The 20,381-nt window shown below is 55.9% G+C and overlaps 2 protein-coding genes across 3 annotated transcripts in view; both read left to right on the top strand.

The window, feature by feature from the left end:
* YARS1 (tyrosyl-tRNA synthetase 1) overlaps positions 1-20,381 on the top strand; it is a 79,734-nt gene that overhangs the window by 58,063 nt on the left and 1,290 nt on the right. Inside the window, exons 1-12 of one of the 2 annotated variants that reach the window (XM_072355716.1) lie at positions 16,915-17,118; positions 17,194-17,258; positions 17,389-17,535; positions 17,617-17,792; positions 17,952-18,081; positions 18,249-18,329; positions 18,664-18,756; positions 18,942-19,077; positions 19,266-19,351; positions 19,478-19,613; positions 19,929-20,023; positions 20,175-20,368. In XM_072355716.1, coding sequence (XP_072211817.1) covers positions 17,103-17,118; positions 17,194-17,258; positions 17,389-17,535; positions 17,617-17,792; positions 17,952-18,081; positions 18,249-18,329; positions 18,664-18,756; positions 18,942-19,077; positions 19,266-19,351; positions 19,478-19,613; positions 19,929-20,023; positions 20,175-20,368 — 1,355 coding nt within the window. In that variant the 5' untranslated portion in view covers positions 16,915-17,102. Of the gene's footprint in view, positions 1-16,914; positions 17,119-17,193; positions 17,259-17,388; positions 17,536-17,616; positions 17,793-17,951; positions 18,082-18,248; positions 18,330-18,663; positions 18,757-18,941; positions 19,078-19,265; positions 19,352-19,477; positions 19,614-19,928; positions 20,024-20,174; positions 20,369-20,381 lie in introns of those variants that run through there. The other variant, XM_072355717.1, reaches the window with a different exon arrangement.
* Positions 726-10,879, top strand: FNDC5 (fibronectin type III domain containing 5). Its single transcript, XM_072355396.1, has 6 exons — positions 726-989; positions 6,620-6,735; positions 7,022-7,220; positions 8,083-8,175; positions 8,784-8,917; positions 9,300-10,879. Exons 1-6 carry the CDS (start codon positions 911-913, stop codon positions 9,339-9,341), a joined length of 663 nt encoding a protein of 220 aa, XP_072211497.1. The 5' UTR covers positions 726-910; the 3' UTR covers positions 9,342-10,879.

The raw sequence follows: 20,381 nt of genomic DNA, 5'->3' as shown, positions 1-20,381 counted from the left end.
GCTGGTATGGGACGGCTCCAGCAGGAGGATGTGGAGGGGAAAGCAGTGCTAACCGCGTGCAGGGCAGGCAGATAGAGCTGTTCTTTTTCAGTCCCATAGGGATTATGCTTGGCATAACCACAGGGACCAAGCGGATGCTCCTGGAAGACCACCAGGCACAAACACCCCCAGCAGTGCAGGAGGGATATCCGTACCAGGCAGAGCCTGAGGGATGCTGCCTGACACACTGTGGGGTCAGACACATTTATGGCTGCAGCTGAGGGTGCACAGGGCTCAGCGAGGCCCAACAGATGCCCACACAAGGCCACGCGGTGAAGTGGCTGAGCCGATTCCTCCGGCAGATTACCATAAATCAGAGCGCCGATGGCTTCGTTCACCCGAAGGCACAGCTAATTAGAACAGCTCATCTAATGCTCATTGCCTCTGAATTTAGAGCCCGGGGACACGCAGGGGCTGCACGAAGCCCAGCTCGGTGAGATGTCACCGCTGCCACGCACCTGCCCAGGGTCGCACCGGAACGGGCCCCGCCTGTCCTTGCCAGTGGTGGGGAGCGGTCCCGGGTCGGTCCGGGCCGAGGGCTACCGGTCCCGCCTAGGGGAAACTGAGGCAGACGGCGGGGCCGGGCGGGGCGGGGGACGAGCCGCCCCCGGGCCGGGGGAGGGACCGGAGCGGGGCTGCCCAGCGCTGCAGCGGGCGGAGCCGGGGCTCGGCGGGGCCGCCTCCCGGCCGAGCCGAGCCGAACCGAGCCGCGCTGCCGAGGGCCGCCGAGCCCGCAGCCGCCCCCGGCCGAACCGGGCGGCCCCGCCGGCACCGGGCCCCGGAGCTCTCCGCGGTGCTGAACGGCGCCGCCGCGCCCGCGGGACGCCGGCCAGGAGCGGCTCGGCCCGGCGCGGCGCGGCGGCCGCGGGGGATGGAGCCCTTCCTGGGCTGCACCGGCGCCGCGCTCCTGCTTTGCTTCAGCTACGCCGGTCTGCGGCCGGTGGAGGCAGGTAAGGGCCGCCGGGACTCGGGGAGCGTCTGGGGGCAGCGTGGTCGTGCGGGGAGTTGGGCACCGGGACAACGCCGGTACCGGGAGAGGAGCGGCCCTGAGGCTGCGGCTCACGGAGCGGAGCAGCGGGCAGAGAGGCGGCACGGGGTCCACGCGTGTCGGCACCATAAGCCCCTCTGAGCTGTCCCGTGGGGCACGGAGCGACCCGGCCGCGTGACACTTCCAGGCGATTCGGCCCTCCAAGGGAACCTCTGGGGAGGGTGGAGGTCCCCGGGGGTTTGTCCTATTTTTGACACGACCGGGAAACACTCGGTCCTGCTCCAGCCAAGCGGTGCCTTCGCCTGAGTGCCCACGCAGATGCCACGTCTCAGCTGGGAGCTGCCCAAGAGCCCTCAGTGCCCCATTCCGGGTCCCGGCCCTCCCAGCTCTGTCTGCTCGGCTCGGAGGCTGCGGGGTCTGAAGGAGCAGCTGCTTTGACTTGCAGAACGCCGGGATAGCTCACATTCCTGGGGGCTGGGGGTGACTGTCAGCCACGCACGGCTCCGGGGAGTGGAAATTCCTGTGCTGCGTGGCTCTGTTAGCTGTGGGGTTACAGCCACCCACATCCCACCCACACTGGGGCTGCGGGACCCCCTCGGGATGCTGTTGGGTTTGATACCACACATCATTGGCCAGATGTTGGCATGCTGAGGGGACAGACATGGGGAGATGAGCAAAACATTCCTAAAAGGAGAGAATGATGGAGAAAAGAGCACATCTGCGATTGGAACGGCCTTCTCGATTGCCTGTAAACTGGGACACTTCCCCTGCTCTTCCTTATCCTTGAATCACCTCAGCCAGTGATGGAGAGTAAACACGGAGCTGTGTCTCTGCCCATCACCACCTCTGCCTGCGTCTCCCCGGCAGTGGCTGTGGCCATTGGGTCCCTGTGAGGTTTGGGGCAGTGCAGCCCTGCTGGTGGCTGCGCTGTGCAGTGGGGATGTGATCCCCAATGGTTCTGGGCGTGTGAAGCTGTATGACCTTGGGGATGCTTCCCCCAGCTCTGTAGGGGCTGTGAGCTGGGGCTGCAGGCAGGAGCAAAAGGGACGTGGGCATGGTGTGGTTGTCCCAAGGTCACACAGAGGTGGTGGCAGTGTCCCCATCAGCTCCGTGGCTCCAGAACCACCTGAACATGTGGCCACAAGACCATTGAGGTGAGTGAGCCGAGAGGTATTGGGAAGGCTCATGGAGGGGCACCAGTTCTCCTCCCCTTGCACCCAGAGCTCCTGCAGGCTGCTGTCAAAGAGTGCACCGTTAAGGCTGAAAGCTGCCATCCCTGCAGTGACCCGGAGGAAATGGTGCAAATTCCCCTTCTGACACTGCAGGCCTGGCAAAAGGCAGAGCTCGAGGCTGAGGCAGTGGGGCTGTGGGAAAAGGAGATGTGGGGCTGCTGCAGCAGGAGAAGTAGGGGAATGCTGCACAGCAGTAGGGAGAGGAATCAAAATAGTCCTCATTCCAGCATCCAGTCCTCAAACAGCATCCCTGCAGAGCAGCTCAGGTCAGATTTCTGTGGAGTGGAGGGAAAAGTGACTGGGAGAAGCTTCAGCCCCAGTGAAGTTCCAGCCCAGGGCCCCACGGTGCAGCCAGGCCACATGCAGGGCCGACATAGCAGCTCTGCACAGCAGCAGTTCCAGCAGCTCTTTGCAGCCCCTTCCCAGCTCCCGAGGGCCACAGAGATTCCTGGCCAGCTGACGAGTGGCGTAAGCACCGTATTGATTTCTGCTTTCAGCGTAGGAGAGATTTAATTGCAATGTGGAGGTTTCTGACCCTGGTGTCAGACTCCCAGCAGGGATGGTGCTGTGCTGTCTTGTTCTGAGTGCTGTCTCCTGCTGGGAATGTGCATAGGGAGGACAGAGAGGGCTCCTGCAGAGCACTTTGCTCACACACACCCCGTGCACGGTACTACAGCAGGACTCAGGAGCAGCCCTTCATGGAGCTGTGCCCATGTGCTGGTGCTGTGTGGCCTCATTTGGCATCGATTGTTTAATAAACCTCTCCTGTCTTATAAAGCACTCAGAGGCCAAATTAAGATCTGACTCGAGCATAATTCAGTTAAAAGCACAAATGCACGGAGCACTGAAGCACGCAGATCTTTGTGCTTGCAGTAAAAACCCAGGTGTTGGGCATGGGAGCAGCCAGAGCTCTGGGTACAAAGCTTGGGGTGTTCGGCCACCCCACTGCCAGCACTGCTCCGATGTCACATGGCTGCACTGAGCGCCCACACAAGCACTGCTGGGACGTTTGGATCCCAGATAAAACACCACAACGACCCAGCACTGAGTTGGGACACAGGCAGAGGTTGGGCAGCACCAACAATCTCCAGGGTAGCGATGGCCACGAGGCTGATGTGTCCCATTCCTCCCACCCAGAGCAATGCCCAAGGCTGAGCACAGCAAGCATCACCACCAGGCACAGAGCTGGGGCCGCCTGCTAACATGCTGCCTGCACGAGGAGTGGGCGAGCAGCAGGAAATAATTCCCTTTGTCCCAAATGGAGGCACCAGGGGCTGCTCTTTGTGTTCTATGAAGCTGCAGTGCTCCCACACAGCCCCGCTCACCCCACACAGGGCTGTGCTGTGCCCCACTCTCTCCCACTGCCCCGCAGGCTCTCTTCATTAAAGCACTCAGGGAAGCTGAACGGCGCGCCAGCCTGCCTACATACCCCATAAAGCAGACAAGCAATTACATCCAGTGAAGGGAGCCATGCTGGGAGAGCAGAGAACGGCTCTGAATGCAGTAAAAGCAGGGCTTTGTGCTCACACTCGGTGCGCAGGCAGTGATGCTTTGCAGAGCATCGCATCAGACCGTAGCGATGCCCCTTGTCATGGCAGGTTTCACCCCTCCATCCCTGCGTCTGCAGGAGAGGTCACAGTGCAGGAGCACAGAGCTGCTGGCTTTGGATGCTCCAATGGCTGCACTGAGTCCCAGGGCTGATGCACAACAGTCGAGGAGCTGCGTGGGGAAGGGGAGCTCAGTGAACAAACACACACCGTGTCCACTGCCCACATAGGAAGCTTTTGACTCCAGGCACTTCCAAGCTCACCAAGCTCAGAAGCAGCAGATGTGGCAGTGGTGGGATGGGGACACACAAGCCAGGAAGGATTCAAAGCTCTGAAGTAGTTGTGTTGGATTTTTTTTCCCCCTCTCCCAAATAAAAGTCCATTAACAATCAGCAGAGCATTTAATGAGAGCCCAGAAGGAATTGCCAGCACTAAGAAAGGATTAAAGGTAATCTTTGCCGCTCACAGCTCCTCAGTGCACAGAGATGGCCCCGACCCACTCCTGCTGAAAGGCCCCACAGAGGGTCCTGGTGGAAGGGAAACAAGGCACAGGCAAAGCACGATTGGTGGTGAAGCAGCCATTCCTCACTAAAAACCACCACATCTTCATCTTAGTCAGTCATGGCCCCATCACAACAGGGGGATGCTGACATGAAACTGAGAGCAAAAGGAACCAACCCTACGGATGTGGCAGCCCACGGCCCAACGGGAGGCGCTGACCCTCCGCATCCAGCAGGGAAACAGCAATCACTGCGCTCAGCTCCACGGGCACAGCTGGAGCCACAGCTGGCGCAGCACCTCGGAGCAGGGATGAGATCTGGGGAAGGGATGATCTCATCACACACCTCCCGGGGGTGGGGAAAAGAGCATGAGAGCATGCTCACGGATTAGAGTTTTAGTTGCCAATTCTTTCAGCTCTGGGAGCAGGGAACTCGTCTTCCTGGCTTTATACTTCTGTCAAACGCCGCGCTACATTCTCTTCTCATATCGCTGCTGTACTGATTTGACACCTCTGATTTATGTGTAGCTGCTGCTGCTCTGTAGTAGTGAAGGGGAGACGCTCAGATGTGGATATTACTGTTGTCTCCCAACTGTAGCTGCTGTCTCTCCCCACACAGAGGCGGTTTCTCTCCTGCCTGCACCCTGTTCTGCTCCGCAGGCTCCAGGCATCGGCTGCAGCTCTGCCAACTGCTTCCCACCTCCCCGAGGCTGCCTGCTCCTCCTTCACCTCTGCTGCACACTCCCACCTCCCCCCAGCTCTATGTCAGCAGGACAGAAACTTTGGTGCTTTTTGTGCTGTGCCCCAACAAGGTCACACATCTCAGCAGGGATTCAGCAGTGCGCTGCGTTCCCTTTTCCCCACGTGAAGCTTTTTCTGCTCTCTGCTCCCCGCAAGGTTAATTCTCCTCTTTCCAAAGCCCTCCTCAACCCACACTGGGGAGCTCCTCCTAAAAATACCCCGGCAAGGCGACCGTGCTGGGATTTAGCGACACAGCTGCACTGGGAGCAGGGCGAGGTGCCCGGCTGCAGCCCCACTGCTTTGTCTGTCACCTCCCAGCCCCACTGCGCCCTCCATGTGTTCCAGCACATTCATCAGCCATGACTCACAACCCTTCCCGCTCCCATTCCTTCTGCTGACCGCTCAGTGCTAAAATTAGCTGGTCCTCTGGTCAGCACGTGGGGATGGGGATGGTGAGGAGCTGCCTCGGGAGGGGAGTGGCGTTGGGGTGATCCATGGGGTCTCGTTGCATACCGGGTGCACCAGGTGCTGTTTGTGGAGGGAGGGCAGCAATATATCACCATTGCCCTGCTAAGAGAGCAGTGCTGACCTTCCCTGAGGCATCCCATGCTCCCTTATTCTCTCTCTTCCCAAGGGAACGCTCACCAGGAGTGAGGTCAGCTGTCAGTTGGCACCAAGGCTCCGGCTGGAGTATTTTCAGCCACATTCAGGCATCCGGGGCTGACTATAAACCCAACAAGTGTTACTGGAGACGTGCACACATCTCCTGCTGTTGGGGTTGACCTCAGCCCCAGAAGGGCAGCACTGTGCAGTGGCTATAAAGTAAAAGAAGTGTTACTCCTTGATGCAAGGAAATACAGCCCATCCTCACCATACCGACCTCCTGTGGCTGTGAGCAATCTGGGTGGCATTTACCACCTTTGATTCGTGGCCCAGCTCCTCCACATCCATCAGGGGCAGCTGCAGTGTGTGCTGTTCTGGGAGCAGAGAGAGGATGGTGGGGAAGGTTCTCAGAGCATCTCAGAGAGTCCATCAGCTGGGTGCAAAATACAAAAACACGTATAAGAAAATGCTGGCAAACCCACAAGGGAAAGCAAAGGAACGTTCCTATTTACTGCCGCAGAATTTCAGACCTCCAGAGCACTCATTCTGCTTTCATGCCTCCCAGACAGATCCTGCATTTCCTCCCAGCTGTCGCTGTCAGACTGTAATGGGACACAGCAGAGAAAACACGGCACGTGGCTGGGAGAGAGGAGACGTGTGAGCTCATCAGTGCTCAGACACATCCTCAGATAGTTTTGGGGTGTGTGTGCAGATATTCCACGCTCCCAATGCCACTCACCCTCAGCAAAGAGCTCCAGAGCCTTGCTGGTAATTAAGACGTGGATCTGCCATTTCCAGGTCCCACACTCAGAGCTGTTGGCAGGAAGGCCATTTGCAGCTCAGTTTTTCATGCCTCAGCCATACCACGGCCAGACCTCATGTTCCCTTCTGCTCCCCCCGGCTCCCTCCCCACTCCCTGCCCTCGCTCCATCTCCTGCCCACAGCCGCAGCGTTGTGTCCCTCCTTGCAGACAGCCCATCGGCTCCGGTCAATGTCACAGTCAAACACCTGAAAGCCAACTCAGCCGTAGTGACCTGGGACGTGCTGGAGGATGAAGTTGTCATTGGATTTGCCATTTCCCAGCAGGTACGATGCCTACGGTTCCCCAGTTTCGGTCACGTTCATCTTCACCCCAGGTCCCCTCGGTTTCCAAACTCTCTCGCCGCAGTGTGAGCCCATTCCTTCTCGTCCTGTCCCATGGTCTGTGGGGGGAATTCACTCCCCATCCTCCTGGCAGCAGTGCTCGGTGTGCCGCTGGCTGCAGAGGTCTCCGTGCCCATGGCGGACAGGGCAGGAAGCAGTGGTTTCAGACACCAGCAGTGCACACAGGAGGTCCCTCCACCACTCTGTGCTCTCCTCTCTCGGCTTCCAGAAGAAGGACGTGCGGATGCTGCGCTTCATCCAGGAGGTGAACACCACCACCCGCTCCTGTGCCCTCTGGGACCTAGAGGAGGACACTGAGTACATTGTGCATGTCCAGGCCATCAGCATCCAAGGCCAGAGCCCTGCCAGTGAGCCAGTCCTCTTCAAGACCCCCAGGGAAGCTGAGAAACTGGCTTCTAAAAATAAAGGCAAGTGTGGGTGAGTTCCTGTGTAGCCCCCAGACAAAGCAGGGCTCCGCAGGGAGGAAAAAAGGACCCCGTGCAGTGAGGATAGCTGGGTTGCACACAGGGCTGAGGGCCCTCTGACAGCCCTGCATGGACACATGGGATGCTCTGAGCATTCCCAGCAGTCAGTGAGATGCTGAGGTTGCGCTGCTGTCAGGGCTGAGCCCAGCATCAACATACCTCTGCACGAGCATTCTGACACAGCTACAGCCCAGCACTGAAAGCAACCGCATACATCTAAGATGAAGATGAGGTTCCTTTGCTCCAGCAAGAGGTCAGCAGCCACTACTGCGAACGGCTGTCTGCCCACTCCTCCCATTTCAGATTTAATGAGCAAAGCAAGGATGCTGCAATTTCTTGGCTCTTCCTGCCAAAACGTTTTGGTGTCTGTAAACACAGAATTACTGTTCATCTGAAAGCACTAAGAGGAGAACTGCTTCCCTCCCTGGAGACCTGAGCTGTAATCCTCTTAGTGCTTTGGAGGCGAGGAGGTGCATTACGCCCTGCAAAAAGTCTCAGCATATCCCTGAACCCCACAGCTCTGCTGAGAATTACCATGCCCAGCTCCTCACACTGAGCTGGGAGAGAACTGCTGAAGCATGCAAGGCGCTGTGACAGGCACAGACGGCTCCAACAGAGAGCAGGGTGAGCTGCCACAGAGCCAGGCAGTGGGTCAGCCTGTCCCCATTCACTTCTCCTCCCTCTCCCCATCTCCTGCCAGCAGAGATGAGCACAGGGCAGTGGCTGCGCTTATGGTGCGAGCTGAGCTGGTGGCCACGGCTGAGCCAGCAGTTGGGTTTCATCATCTCTCTTTCCCTCTGTGCAGATGAGGTGACAATGAAGGAGATGGCGAAGAAAAACCAACAGCTGCGCGCAGGGGAAATACTCATCATTGTGGTGGTGTTGTTTATGTGGGCAGGTCAGTTCCATCTCTGTCCACGCACGTTGTTCTCCCAGCACATAGAACAGCCCTGACAGTAAAAACGATCATGAATAATTACACAAAGTGACAGAAGAACCGATTCATCTCCATTGTAGCACAGCCTGACACTCAGATCAGCATCTCAGCAAAGGACTCACTAACACAACACCACCATTCCCCTTAGGTGGAGGAATTACACTTTTGAAGCAAGGCTGGGGGGAGAACAGGGGTTTTGCAGCCATTCCCATCTCACCACATCAGCCCCTGCTTTCCTCTTCCTGTGCTTATTGTGCGTCTGAGAGGAAAAAACAGAAATTCCAGGAGCTCCTGTCCTTGCAAAGCAAAGATCCCAACTAACCACATAGTGCTACTGCCATGCAAACGTAGGGTTTAAAGCACTTGTCCCACTTAGCCTGAAGCTTCTCTCCCTTCTGTCTAACTATCTTAGCAAGGAACTTGTGTAGGAAGCAGCCAGAGGGCTGTTAGAAAGGAGCAAGTGTGGATGATGCTGTGATCTCCACCAGAAGGCACGGAGCTGGCTGGCAAGCACAGAGCTCTGCAGGCTGAGCTCCTCCGTGTGCTCACTAACGCTTTCTCCCCATCAGGGGTGATCGCCCTGTTCTGCAGGCAGTACGACATCATCAAAGACAACGAGCCCAACAACAGCAAGGAGAAAGCCAAGAGCGCCTCAGAGAACAGCACCCCTGAGCACCAGGGTGGGGGGCTGCTCCGCAGCAAGGTGAGTGCTGGGGGGTGCGCCAGGCAGGAGCTTCCAGCAGCTCCCAGCAGCCCCACACCACCTCCCTCCCCCAGCTGGGAGGCAGGAAGGAAATGCCCCTTTGCCTCCACGCATGCCAACACCGCAGCATCCCCCACGTGTGCAGGCACCAGCACCCACTGCGTTGCCTTTCCTCATTACTGGAGACAGCTCACTAACGCACACATTTACAAGCACACCATCACAAATCGAGCCAAAGTCAGCCCTTCTTCACAACCCACAAGGGATGGGAGTGAGCTCCTTTACACAAGACTCCACACACACTGCACAGACCCAGCGGGGGTACTTTTCCCTCCCCAGCTGTTTCTATACACCTTCTCTTCCTGTGTCTCCTCCCTCCCAGTTCCCAAAAAACAAACCCTCGGTGAACATCATTGAGGCGTAACAGCTCCACAGGACTCCACTTCTCACGCTCACCTTCTGCCTCTGAGCCTCAATGCCTGGGGAGGTGAAATAGCATTGGAGCGATTGGGAAGGAGACCCAGCGGCCATCACTTGATGGCACACAGCAGCTCCTTCCTCATCTGTGCTCTGCAAACATCCGACCAGAAGGAAAAACCCTGCAACAACAAAACACAACACAACCCAAGCCCAGCCAAGATGGAAAAGCACCAATGAGAGCTGCTGCCCGCAGTCCTACGTGGGACTCGTGGGTCACCGCATGGGAGCGGCCCCTCTCGCTCCCCACCCTCACACTCCATCCTGGAGCGCTTTTCCCACCTTTGGAAACGTGCACTGTCCTGTTGTAGCGCAGTCTCACCGTCACCCCATCTCAGCAGTTCTGCTGGGAGTTCACCAGCACCGCCCCCAGCCAGAGGGAAGGAAGGAAGGACAGCAGCTCAGCGCAGACAGACTGCGCTGCTATGCGCTCTCAGCTTGCTTTGTTCCATTGGCACGCGGTTTGCAACGTCTCACAGGTGGGGTTTGTAAGAAACAGAGGGAAGAGAAGCACTGCAGGCTGCAGTCCTGCTGCGGGAGCTCCTTCAGCTGCTTCCCAGCCGGGATCCAGCACTGCTGCCTCCCATCACACAGCGCTGTTCTTCATCTCAGACTTTGGGGCACAGACTGAGACGAGGGGGCACCAGAAGGCCCTGTTCAGCTTCCAGGATAAATCCAACCATCTTCATGGTACTTTCAGCAGCTGCAGTGTGAGAACACTCCATCCAGATGTAGCCAGTTAGCAAAAAAAAAAAAGAAAAGAAAAATAAAAGGAAGAAAAAATAACACGGATGCTACCGGTCGCTATGCAAGGTCCCGGCGGCAACGGCCATTTGTTGCAGAAAGCTTTTGCCTAAGGGACCTTTTTTTTCTGAGGGCTTCAGTTCTTCATGGCTTCTCCCCGTGGGTGCAGCGGGAAGGCCTGGCTCCGCTCCGTGATGCCGGGGCTGTGCCGGCAGCCCCCCGTGCGCAGGGGGGTCGCGGAAGGGGCCGGATCTCCTCCCCGCTGGGACGCCTGGGAGCGCATCGCATGGAACAGATTAACTCTCGTCGTGTGCCATGGGGTATCTGTATTTACCTGCTCCACAAAACCACTCCACATGCACAAGGGGATGAGGCAAGATCCTATTTGCTCCATCAGACAGGTCGGCCTGAGGAGGGCTTTAATCTCTTTACACCACACCTGAGTTAAAGTCCCAGCACGGAACCGGGCCGGCAGCTGCCAGCAATGCTCCGCCGCCGCAGCACCGACGGCTCCGACTCAGCGCAGGGGGGGGAGGCACTGGGATTCTGCCCATTCTTTGTGGACTGGAAGGGCTTCCCCTGCGCCAGCTCCAGGCCAACCCCTGTGGTCTCTTCCACGGATCCTTTGCCAGAACGTAACTCCTCCATCACCAAGAGGGAGAGGTCAACACCTCTGATACAGACAGAGCAATAAACATTTTATAACGTACAACAAAAGATTAAAGGTGTGTCTTGTTTGAAGCCGTAATCTCTTGTATTTGCCCACTTCGAGCAGAGCACACACGGGGTGGAACACGGGCTTCATATGTCCCACTAACTGTGGGTTTTGTGGGTGTAGGAAACCAGGATGGCTCTGAGTCCTCTGGGCTGTGGAATGAAGGGGGGAAAGAAAGGTCTGGAGGTATAAATAGCACTGCAGCCATACCTGGTGAGATCCCTCAGACGTGCCTCTTACCTCCCAAGAAAGAAACGCCGCTTGGAATCCATAACCCTATAAAGGGAGATTTAGGACAGATGGTGCAGCATGTGCAAAACGATAAGGGAGATGCTCCCTCGTAATCCTGGAGCAGACAGCCAAGCAGGCAGCCCACAAAGGGCTGCAAGTGAGGAAATCAGCCTGCTAATTTGGCGGCTTTGTGGGAGGGAGGATCGTGTGTTCTCTATAAAGGCAGTTGTCCCTGGTAATTCAGCCCAAATCCCATTCTTTGCTGCTGTTTCCCACTCACAGTTTTAAGCCACATCTTTCCTAACAGATGCGCTCACCCTTCGTTCAGTGGAAATGGGGAATTAAAATTTAAAGCATAACCATTCAGTCAGCATTCAGAATTGGCTGCACGCTGTGGCGGGAGGCAGAGGGGTTACGGCTATGTTTCATAACTGTGGGCTTTAAAGGTAAAGAAATAAGGCCATTAATGAGAAGAGACAGAAGCGGGCTGGCAGCAGCTCAGCTCAGGGAGGGCCTGCATGATTACCTCCTAATGGTTCTCTTAGAGGAAACATTATAGACAGCTATGAATTAATGTAGGAAGTCCAGGTTTTAGGAACCATCTTAGGAAAAGAGGTTTCCCATTTTAAGGAAAAGGAGATCCTGTCTCCTGAGATTCACAAACACTGAAGCCTTCACTGCTGTTTCCCACTGTAACCCATTGGGGTCAGACACCATGAGGGCTCTGGGCTGCGTGACTTCAATCCCAAGTCAAATCCCAAGGAAAAAACATTTAGTTCTCATTAGCAGTGCCCAAAAAATAATCCCTGTGCAACACAGGGGTGGTTTACAGCCAGTAAAGGGAAGGGATCAAGGAGGGAAGGAACAACAGAAGCACTCACCCTAAAGGTGACCCACAGTTCCCTACTCATGTTCCCCTGACTGCAGGTTCAGGCTGGATGTTGGAAGCAGGGCTGGAGAAGGGAGGCTTCACTGAATGCCAAAGAGCAGAATTGGGAGGGGGAGGGCACGGGGGATCCCAGAGAGCCCTGCAAGGAAGGGTTTCCCATTGAACCTGCTGCAGGAAGCTCATCCCAGGAACCAAGCGAGCAGAGCCCACGGGCACAGCGAGAAGCAAGCAGCAGAAAACAGAACACTCTGCCAACACACACAGCACCTGCTTGAAGCTGAGCACCATTTGCCCGCATCCTTCCAAGCACTGCAATACGATGCCCACAGGCACAGTTCACCCCCACGTTCCTCCCCCATGAGTTTGGTAGCAGCAAGTCGTGGTGTGGAGCAAACACTGCTCAGAGCATCTCCTGAGCCACAGCACTGCTCACACCTCCCGGCACAGCCAGGAACAACACCGGCTCCGCTCCCATCTAACGGGAGCATCAGCATCCTCTTCACTGACACTTCACTGCACTGGAGAAGGAAACACCGACATGGCACAGTGTTTGTACAGCCTCAGCTGGTAGTGACTTTCTGGAGGAGATGTAAGCAGAGAGGAACAGATTGCTAACACCACTATTTGCCAAAGACATTACAGGTTACATCACACACACCACACCGCACACATTGCGCCGATAGAAACACATGGGGCAGTCAGATGGAGAAGGAGATTATGCCATGTTACACCAAATGTAATTGCCCCAGATTTGCAGAAAAACCTCCTAGCAATGCTCAGTACAACCTAACCGACCAAATCCAGCCTTCGTTAAGCAGCAGAGTGATCAGCTTGCTGGTTACACCACAATATCTTCTGTTTCCTCCACAGATCTGCATGGATTCAGTCGTCTGATGACCCTACAGATTAAAGCAGTGCTGTTCCCACTTAGCACTCTCAGCCCACACGTCTCAGGGAAAGCGAGCTGGGTTCCCTTCCAGCTCACGCATCAGCACCAATTTTGTGTAACTACATTCCAAATGAAGAGCCTTTATTATTAGCAGCAGAGTCAGGAGAGACACAGCATGGATCTGAGATCCCAGATGGAGCTAGCAAAGCTGGCAGCCAGGAAAGCTGCCTTTTTGCTTCCAACCTGCACACACTGGGCATGGAGTCACCGGGCAGCCATAGCAGCACAGCCCCACCGAGCCATTGGTTGCTTCCCAGCACACTGCTGTCCTTTTGTACTGATAAATCCACATTTAATGCCACCAGCTGCTGGATGTGACTTATTTACACCATCCAGGCCTCTTCTGCAGAGTTCTCCAGCTGCTGTTACAGTGCAATACAGCAGCAAATGATATTAAGTTTTTAATTGTCAGACATTTATCGCAGTGCTTACACCCAGCTTGCACAAACCTGCCTCCTCCAGGCTCACACTGCTGGATTCCACTCCTGCAAAACCATAAGCAGAGCTCTCATTGTACCCCGGCTGCAAACGCGCAGCACGTCCCCTGTGAACACTTAGCGTGCAATCCTTTTCCCTTTACAGCATTTCCAGCTCACATGAATCACAGCTGCAGCATCAAAGAATGAAATCTTCCACAACAAAGCTTCTCACAAACCTAAATCCTTCACAGAGCGCAGAGCTGCTCCATGGCAGCGCTCCCTCACCAGACCCACAGTCACAAAGGACAGAATGCAATCAGTAGGGCTGCTCCTGGCCCAGCCCACAGCACCAGGATACAGCCCTCGGGCAGAGCACACAGACACATCATCCCAATGCCCAGACACGCACTGAGCAGTGTCATTAACTCAGCAAGGCTGAACTGGGGGCAGAATGCCTGCTTTAACACAAGGCTCACATCAACAGCATTGACTGCTGCTCACTGCTTCATAACAGCCTCAAAGAGGTATCTAATAATCCAACCAATAGGCACAGAGCCCCCTGGATGCCCACCAGCAGGACCCCCAGCACATCACCCCCAACCCTCTGTTGTGTCACTCAGACCACCAGCACCCATCACTCAATGGCTGCATCACATCCCCACCATCCAGCACTACGTGACACCAACAGCTGTGGCCAGGATGAGCCCTGCAGGCACTGCTGCACAGCAATTGAAGGGCTGCTCTGCAGCCACGCTCTGCTCCCTCCTTCTTGCCCAGGCAGAGCAGTCCATATCTGCAGCAGTCGCTCAGTGTGAGCAACCAGCTCCCAAAGCAGCACAGCAAATGTTTCATGCCAACAGCTGGGGAGAGAGACCTGCCTACACTGCTGCAGTTCATTCCAAATGAACTGAAAGCACCTCAACAGACCAACAGATCAGATAGAGTGCTGCCAGACAGCAGCTGTAACAGGTACAAAGCATCTCCTCTTCCTTACAGCAGCCTGATTCTCCAAGCCCACCCCCACCTCCAGCAAGGGAGACTGAATGCAGTACAGTGAATCCCTGGAGAGAAACTGTTCAGGAGAATGCACAAATCCTTAAGCTGTGTCACAATGTAGGAAAGCACCAGAGCTCCAGCCTGGCTGCAGGGTGTGCTGTCCTGCTCTCCCAGGACAGGACCCACAGCTCAGTGAGAGGCGCTGCCCTTGCTGAAGCTGTTCAAGGTGCTCTCCATACACAACACAGCGTGTCCTTGTCCCATGGAAACTCAAAGGTCTCTCCACGCTGCACTGCAGTCATGTGATGGATGAGAGTCACAGGGCCACGTATCACACCTTCCTTCCCAGGGAACAGAATGTTCTGAGAGCAAATCCGGGGCTCCTACAAAAGCTGCGCTATCGGCTTTTATTTGCCCAAGGGAACAAAAACTTGTAGAGAAAGTTTCTGGTGTGTTCTTGAAAACTCAACTTTTCTGGGTGCATTCTTCAGGAAGAAAGGAGGCTATGGAGACAGCTATCAGAAGGCAAACTCAGGTCACACAGCACTTGGTGCCTCATGGTGTGAGATCAGAAGGAACCACGGCTCTTTACAGATCCTTATCCTTCCCACACGGAGGTGCCCTTTGCTTTCTGTTCTGATTCGGAGCCAGAAGGGCACAGACCTGGAGGGGCTGAGCGCTGCCATCAGGTGCAACTGCTGCATGTTTGTACCGCTGGGTGTCCGTACCATGTGGGTCAGTGCTGGAGGGCAGCAGGGGAAGAACAGATCACATTGCTTTGCTTCCTACAAAGCGTACGGATGATAAAAGATTGCACGCAAGGCTCGGCAGATCAAAGCTGCCCGAGATCTCCCAGTAGCAGAGAGCTCCTGGAACAGGCTGCTCATCAGGCTCCCCTTTTCCTGACCTTATGTTCATCATTATCCTTACACAAGGGATCACCAAGGTCAGAACACAGTCAGTGCTTTCACTCCTGACAAAGAGACCGGGGCTGGAACCTCCCTGTGAGTTCTTTGGCGACCATCTCACCCCACCTTGAGTCAGTCACACATTTGTTTCCCCCTCTGTCCCCTTCCTGTCACTTTAAATTGAAGGTACTTGGTTTTCTAAAGGTGTTTGATCTTTGTGGTTACAATAGGACATATGGTCACAGACATCTGCGACTCTTCATAAAGCATTTCTTCCTCTTCTCTCTTTGACTCAAGAAAGTAATGAATCAGGTCTATCCCAGATTGCAAGAAGTCTGATAAAACTGGGGAGCATCATAAATCTCCATCAGACCTGGAGGTCAGACAGAGCCAGCACAGCCTGCAGGCACCACGCATGGCTGCACTGAGTGGTGCGGCTCTGAAGGGCAGAAGTGCAGAGCAGCTGGTGGTGCAGCTCCATCCCATTATGCACAACTGCAACGGGAATGGCTATGGAAGCAGTTCTCCCAAAGCACAGATGTTTGGGTGGGAAATGGGAGTAGCCCATGTTCAAAGAAAGGGATGCTGTTTGTTAGTTTGTCCTTCCCCTGCCCTCCTAAAAATAAGCCCATCCAGCCCATAGGCTGCTGAGGACAAGAGCAGCAGAGAGCTCACGTTCAGTGCCAGGAGTCACAGTAATAAAAACAGCCTCAGTGTGTCTGCAGGCTGACACAGAGCCCAGCAGAATTGCTGAGGAGGATCTCATCAAGAAGGATATGGTTCCATTTACCGTTGAATGAAGGGCCATAATGAAGCGTGAATGCTAACAAACGGTCAGCTGGCAGGCATCTTTTGTGGTCAATTATCAGTTTCAGCCGCCCATTTCCAAGCAGATGCTCAAATCACATCTCATTTCTACATCTGCTACAACGCAGCCTCAGCAGCATTCAGATTCCTTTGGGCAGCCGCAAATAAATGTATCCATTCCAATTTAACATCCTCCAGAAACTGGGAGGGAGAGCAACCGGAGCCGTGGGTTAGAGCAGCTTACTGGGGTCGTTCTGCATCTGCCATACAAACGATGCAGGCAAAAGGTGCTGCAGATCGGGATGCACAGAAGGACCACACAGATGTGAATTGATCGCTGCGTTGTTTTACAGCTACAAAAATAAGAACAGAGCTGCAAAGATGACACGAGGAGGAAAGCAGAGAACGTCAGCCAAGGGAACCAGCGAGTCCCAGCCGCCATTAACACGCCAGACACAGGCAGAGCTTCCAGAGGCGCAGATGTGCCGCAGAGGGAACCGGCAGCGCTCGGAGCGCGGCAGCGGTGAGCGCAGGGAGCGGAGCATCGCCCGAACGCGGCGCTGTTCGGCTGCTGCCACCTGCCGGGAGCTGCACTGCAGGCTGCCCGCGGGGCACCGCATCCCCAGCTCGGCCCCGGCCAGGACTCCCAGCCTCCTCTGGCTCGGACCAGCCCGTTCCTCCCTCTCACAGTATCTCACAACATTAAACATTCAGCACTTTACAGCTTTGGAAAGCTCTTGGTTTCTGGATATAGAGACAGTGTGAGAGCGCAGCTCCCGGGCTGCTGGGCGACCAGCCTCAGCCTGACCAGCTCGGTGTGCTGCTCCGACCTGACGCCACCTTGGCACCTTTGCTGGTGACCGACAGCACAGCTCGCACCAAACGGACCTACCCGCCGCCATCTTGGAGGCACGTGCTGCCCGCCCCGCCCCGCCCCGCCCCGCCCCGCCCCGCCCGCTCCGGATTGGCTGAGCGCGGCCCATCGATAGCTCGGCAATCCTAGGGCGGAAGTGACGTCAGAGAGACACCGGCGAGCGCCGAGTGGGGCTGATGCAACCTGGGCACGGTGGGTGAGGCGGACCGGGGGGGGGGAGGACGAGGGGCGGTGGGCTGCGGGCTGCTAACGCGTCCCGTCCCGCAGCCGCCGCCATGGAGACCGCGTCCGGCCCGCAGGAGAAGTACCAGCTCATCACCCGCAACCTGCAGGTACCGCGGTGCGGGCCGGGCCTGGGCACAGCCATAGGGAGGGCCCCGCTCAGCCGCCGGGCCGGGCCGGGCCTCGCTGCTGGGGCTCGGTGCTCGCTGCAGCCCGGCTGCTCTCGTGTTCCTTTCCCAGGAGGTGCTGGGCGAGGACAAGCTGTTGTCCATCCTGAAGGAGCGGGAGGTGAAGATCTACTGGGGCACCGCCACCACGGGCAAGCCGCACGTGGCCTACTTCGTGCCCATGTCCAAGATTGCCGACTTCCTGAGGGCCGGCTGTGAGGTGGGTGTGTGGTCGGGCTGCCCGTGGTTCCCCTGCACCGTTCTGACCCTCAGGGTGCTGACCTTGTCCCCTCTGTACCAGGTGACGATCCTCTTTGCTGACCTCCACGCTTACCTGGACAACATGAAGGCCCCCTGGGAGCTGCTGGAGCTGCGCACTCGCTACTATGAGAACGTGATCAAAGCCATGCTGGAGAGCATTGGAGTGCCCCTGGAAAAGCTCAAGTTTGTCCGAGGCACGGACTACCAGCTCAGCAAGTGAGTTCTGAGCGCCTGCTCCTCTGTGAGAAGCTGGCTTGGGGCTCTGCTGTCATTTGGGGAACAAAGTGAAGGTGCCTCCATTCTGCTCTCAGTGGCCGTTTATGTGAAGCGGCTTTTGCAGCTGCTCTGTGCTGACTGTGCTGTCCCTTCCCACAGGGAGTACACGTTGGATGTGTACCGTCTGTCGTCTGTGGTGACACAGCACGATGCGAAGAAGGCAGGAGCAGAGGTGGTGAAGCAGGTGGAGCATCCTTTGCTGAGTGGTTTGCTCTACCCAGGCCTGCAGGTGGGTGTTGAAGCTGCCTGGCAGAGTGCATATGCTGAGGAGGTGCTGGGCAAAGCCAGAACTGTGCCTGGACAGATCCTGGAGCACAGGCAGGGCCTCCAAAGGCTGAGTGAGCTGGAGCATGAAGTCCTGGGGCTGAGCTCAAGGCTGTCTGTGTTTTTCCACAGGCCCTGGATGAGGAATACCTCAAGGTTGATGCACAGTTTGGAGGAGTCGATCAAAGGAAGATATTCACCTTTGCAGAGAAGGTTAGGAATGGGAGTGTTTGAGTCCCTTGTGATTCTGATGTGAGACTCTCACTAATCCACTGGGAGAAGCATCACTGTTATCTCAGTGAATATCACAGGGCTCTTAGCAGCTCTTTCTGCTTCTCGTCCACGGGGCTCTGGTGTGCTTGCTAGGCAGGGCTGCCACACGTTCCTGGCAGTGGCTGTCAGGAGCATGCGAACCCATCCATGGTAGTTTTCTGTCTCTCATTGCCATGCTCAAGGTTATCTGGAGCCAGGAGCAAACAGGGAGCATGAGTTAAAGCTGATCTGCAGAAGAGCATTGCCCATGACTTACTTCCTTGCATTTTCCCAGTACCTTCCTTCCCTGGGCTATGCCAAGCGCATCCACTTGATGAATCCAATGGTTCCCGGTCTGACAGGCAGCAAGATGAGCTCATCAGAAGAGGTTGGTTCTTGAGCGGTGGCTGGGGCTCTGCAGGGGCTCGTGGCTGGGGATGGAGAGGCCTGAGAGATAGAAATTTCTCACTTCACTGATGCTGAAGTCTAAGAAAAAGGTGCAGCAACACCTGCGTGAGTTTTCTCTTTTGGGCAAGAAATTAGGAAAAGGGCTATGGAAATTTCTTCCTCCAGGACTCAAAAATTGATCTTCTGGACCGCAAAGAAGACGTGAAGAAAAAGCTGAAGAAGGCTTTCTGTGAGCCAGGGAATGTAGAGAACAACGGTGTCCTCTCCTTCATTAAGCACGTCCTCTTTCCCCTCAAGTCAGGTGAGGGGCTCCCTTAAGGGCAAAAGGAGGGGGCAGGAGTATACAATTCCTGACACTGGCTGCACCCTGCACGCCCTCTTGCCAGCTCTGCTGCAGCTCCCTTAGCTCTTGGCCAGAGTGGGGTGGTTTATCTGGCTGAGCAGGGGAGCCTCCCCTGGGCTTAATTTGAGCCTTGATCTGTTTCACAGAGTTTGTGATTCTGCGAGAAGAAAAATGGGGAGGAAACAAAACATACACAGCCTATGAAGCTCTGGAGAAGGACTTTGCTGAGCAGGTGAGTACAGCGAGGGACTGAATGCCTCCCTTGTCCCTGAGGCTCCCACAAGCTCTTTGGGAGGGCTCAGAGTAGCACTGGGAGTTGGAAATCCACATTGGGACCCGTCTGCTTGTCACGATACAGGTCGTGCATCCTGGAGACTTGAAAAACTCTGTGGAAGTGGCCCTGAATAAACTGCTTGACCCCATCAGAGAGAAATTCAACAACCCAGAGCTGAAGAAGTTGACCAATGCAGCATATCCCAGCCCATCCAAAGCAAGTAAGGAGCTGCTGGGGGAAATGGGGCTCTGGCCTTGCAGGCCTGGGTAGGAGGGAGTCTCTCTAGGGCCATTCCTGGAGAGCATTTGCAGGGTGAGGAAAGGCCAGTGCTGCTTGCCTGCCCCAGTGAGAGATGGCAGAAGGCAGCTCTCTGAGAGGCCTGTGAAGTGGAGGAGGGACTTCTGTGTTGTGTGCAGACAAATAGGGACTTCAGGAGCTTCCAAGTCGAGCAAGTGGGGGTTATTGTGTGCTCCTTAGGCTTGGCCAGCTCCCAGTGTTTAAGGTGAATGCTGCAACTGTTCCCCTTGCACTGTAGAGCCTGCAGAGAAAGGCACCAAGAACTCAGAGCCAGAAACTGTTGTCCCATCTCGGCTGGACATCCGTGTTGGCAAAGTGATCAGTGTGGACAAGGTATGGGCATGATGGTAAGAGGGGATTAACCTTCCCACAGTGTGAGAAGGACACTCGGTGTATGGGGAAAGGTGAAGGGGAGGGGTCTCCCTCTTTCTTCTTTTGTCACCCCAGCCCCTTCTCTGCTCCTTACCTTGCTTTCACTTGCCAGCATCCAGATGCTGACAGCCTGTATGTGGAGAAGATCGATGTGGGTGAGCCTGAGCCCCGCACTGTGGTCAGCGGCCTGGTGCAGTTTGTCCCTAAGGAGCAGCTGCAGGACAGGCTTGTGGTGCTGCTTTGTAACCTCAAGCCCCAGAAGATGAGGGGCGTGGAGTCACAGGGCATGGTGCTGTGTGCCTCCAGGTGAGGGGGGCAA

Source organism: Excalfactoria chinensis, chromosome 22 (assembly GCF_039878825.1).
Source record: "Excalfactoria chinensis isolate bCotChi1 chromosome 22, bCotChi1.hap2, whole genome shotgun sequence".
In the NCBI taxonomy this organism is placed as follows: domain Eukaryota; kingdom Metazoa; phylum Chordata; class Aves; order Galliformes; family Phasianidae; genus Excalfactoria; species Excalfactoria chinensis.
This window is presented reverse-complemented; position numbering and strand designations above follow the sequence as displayed.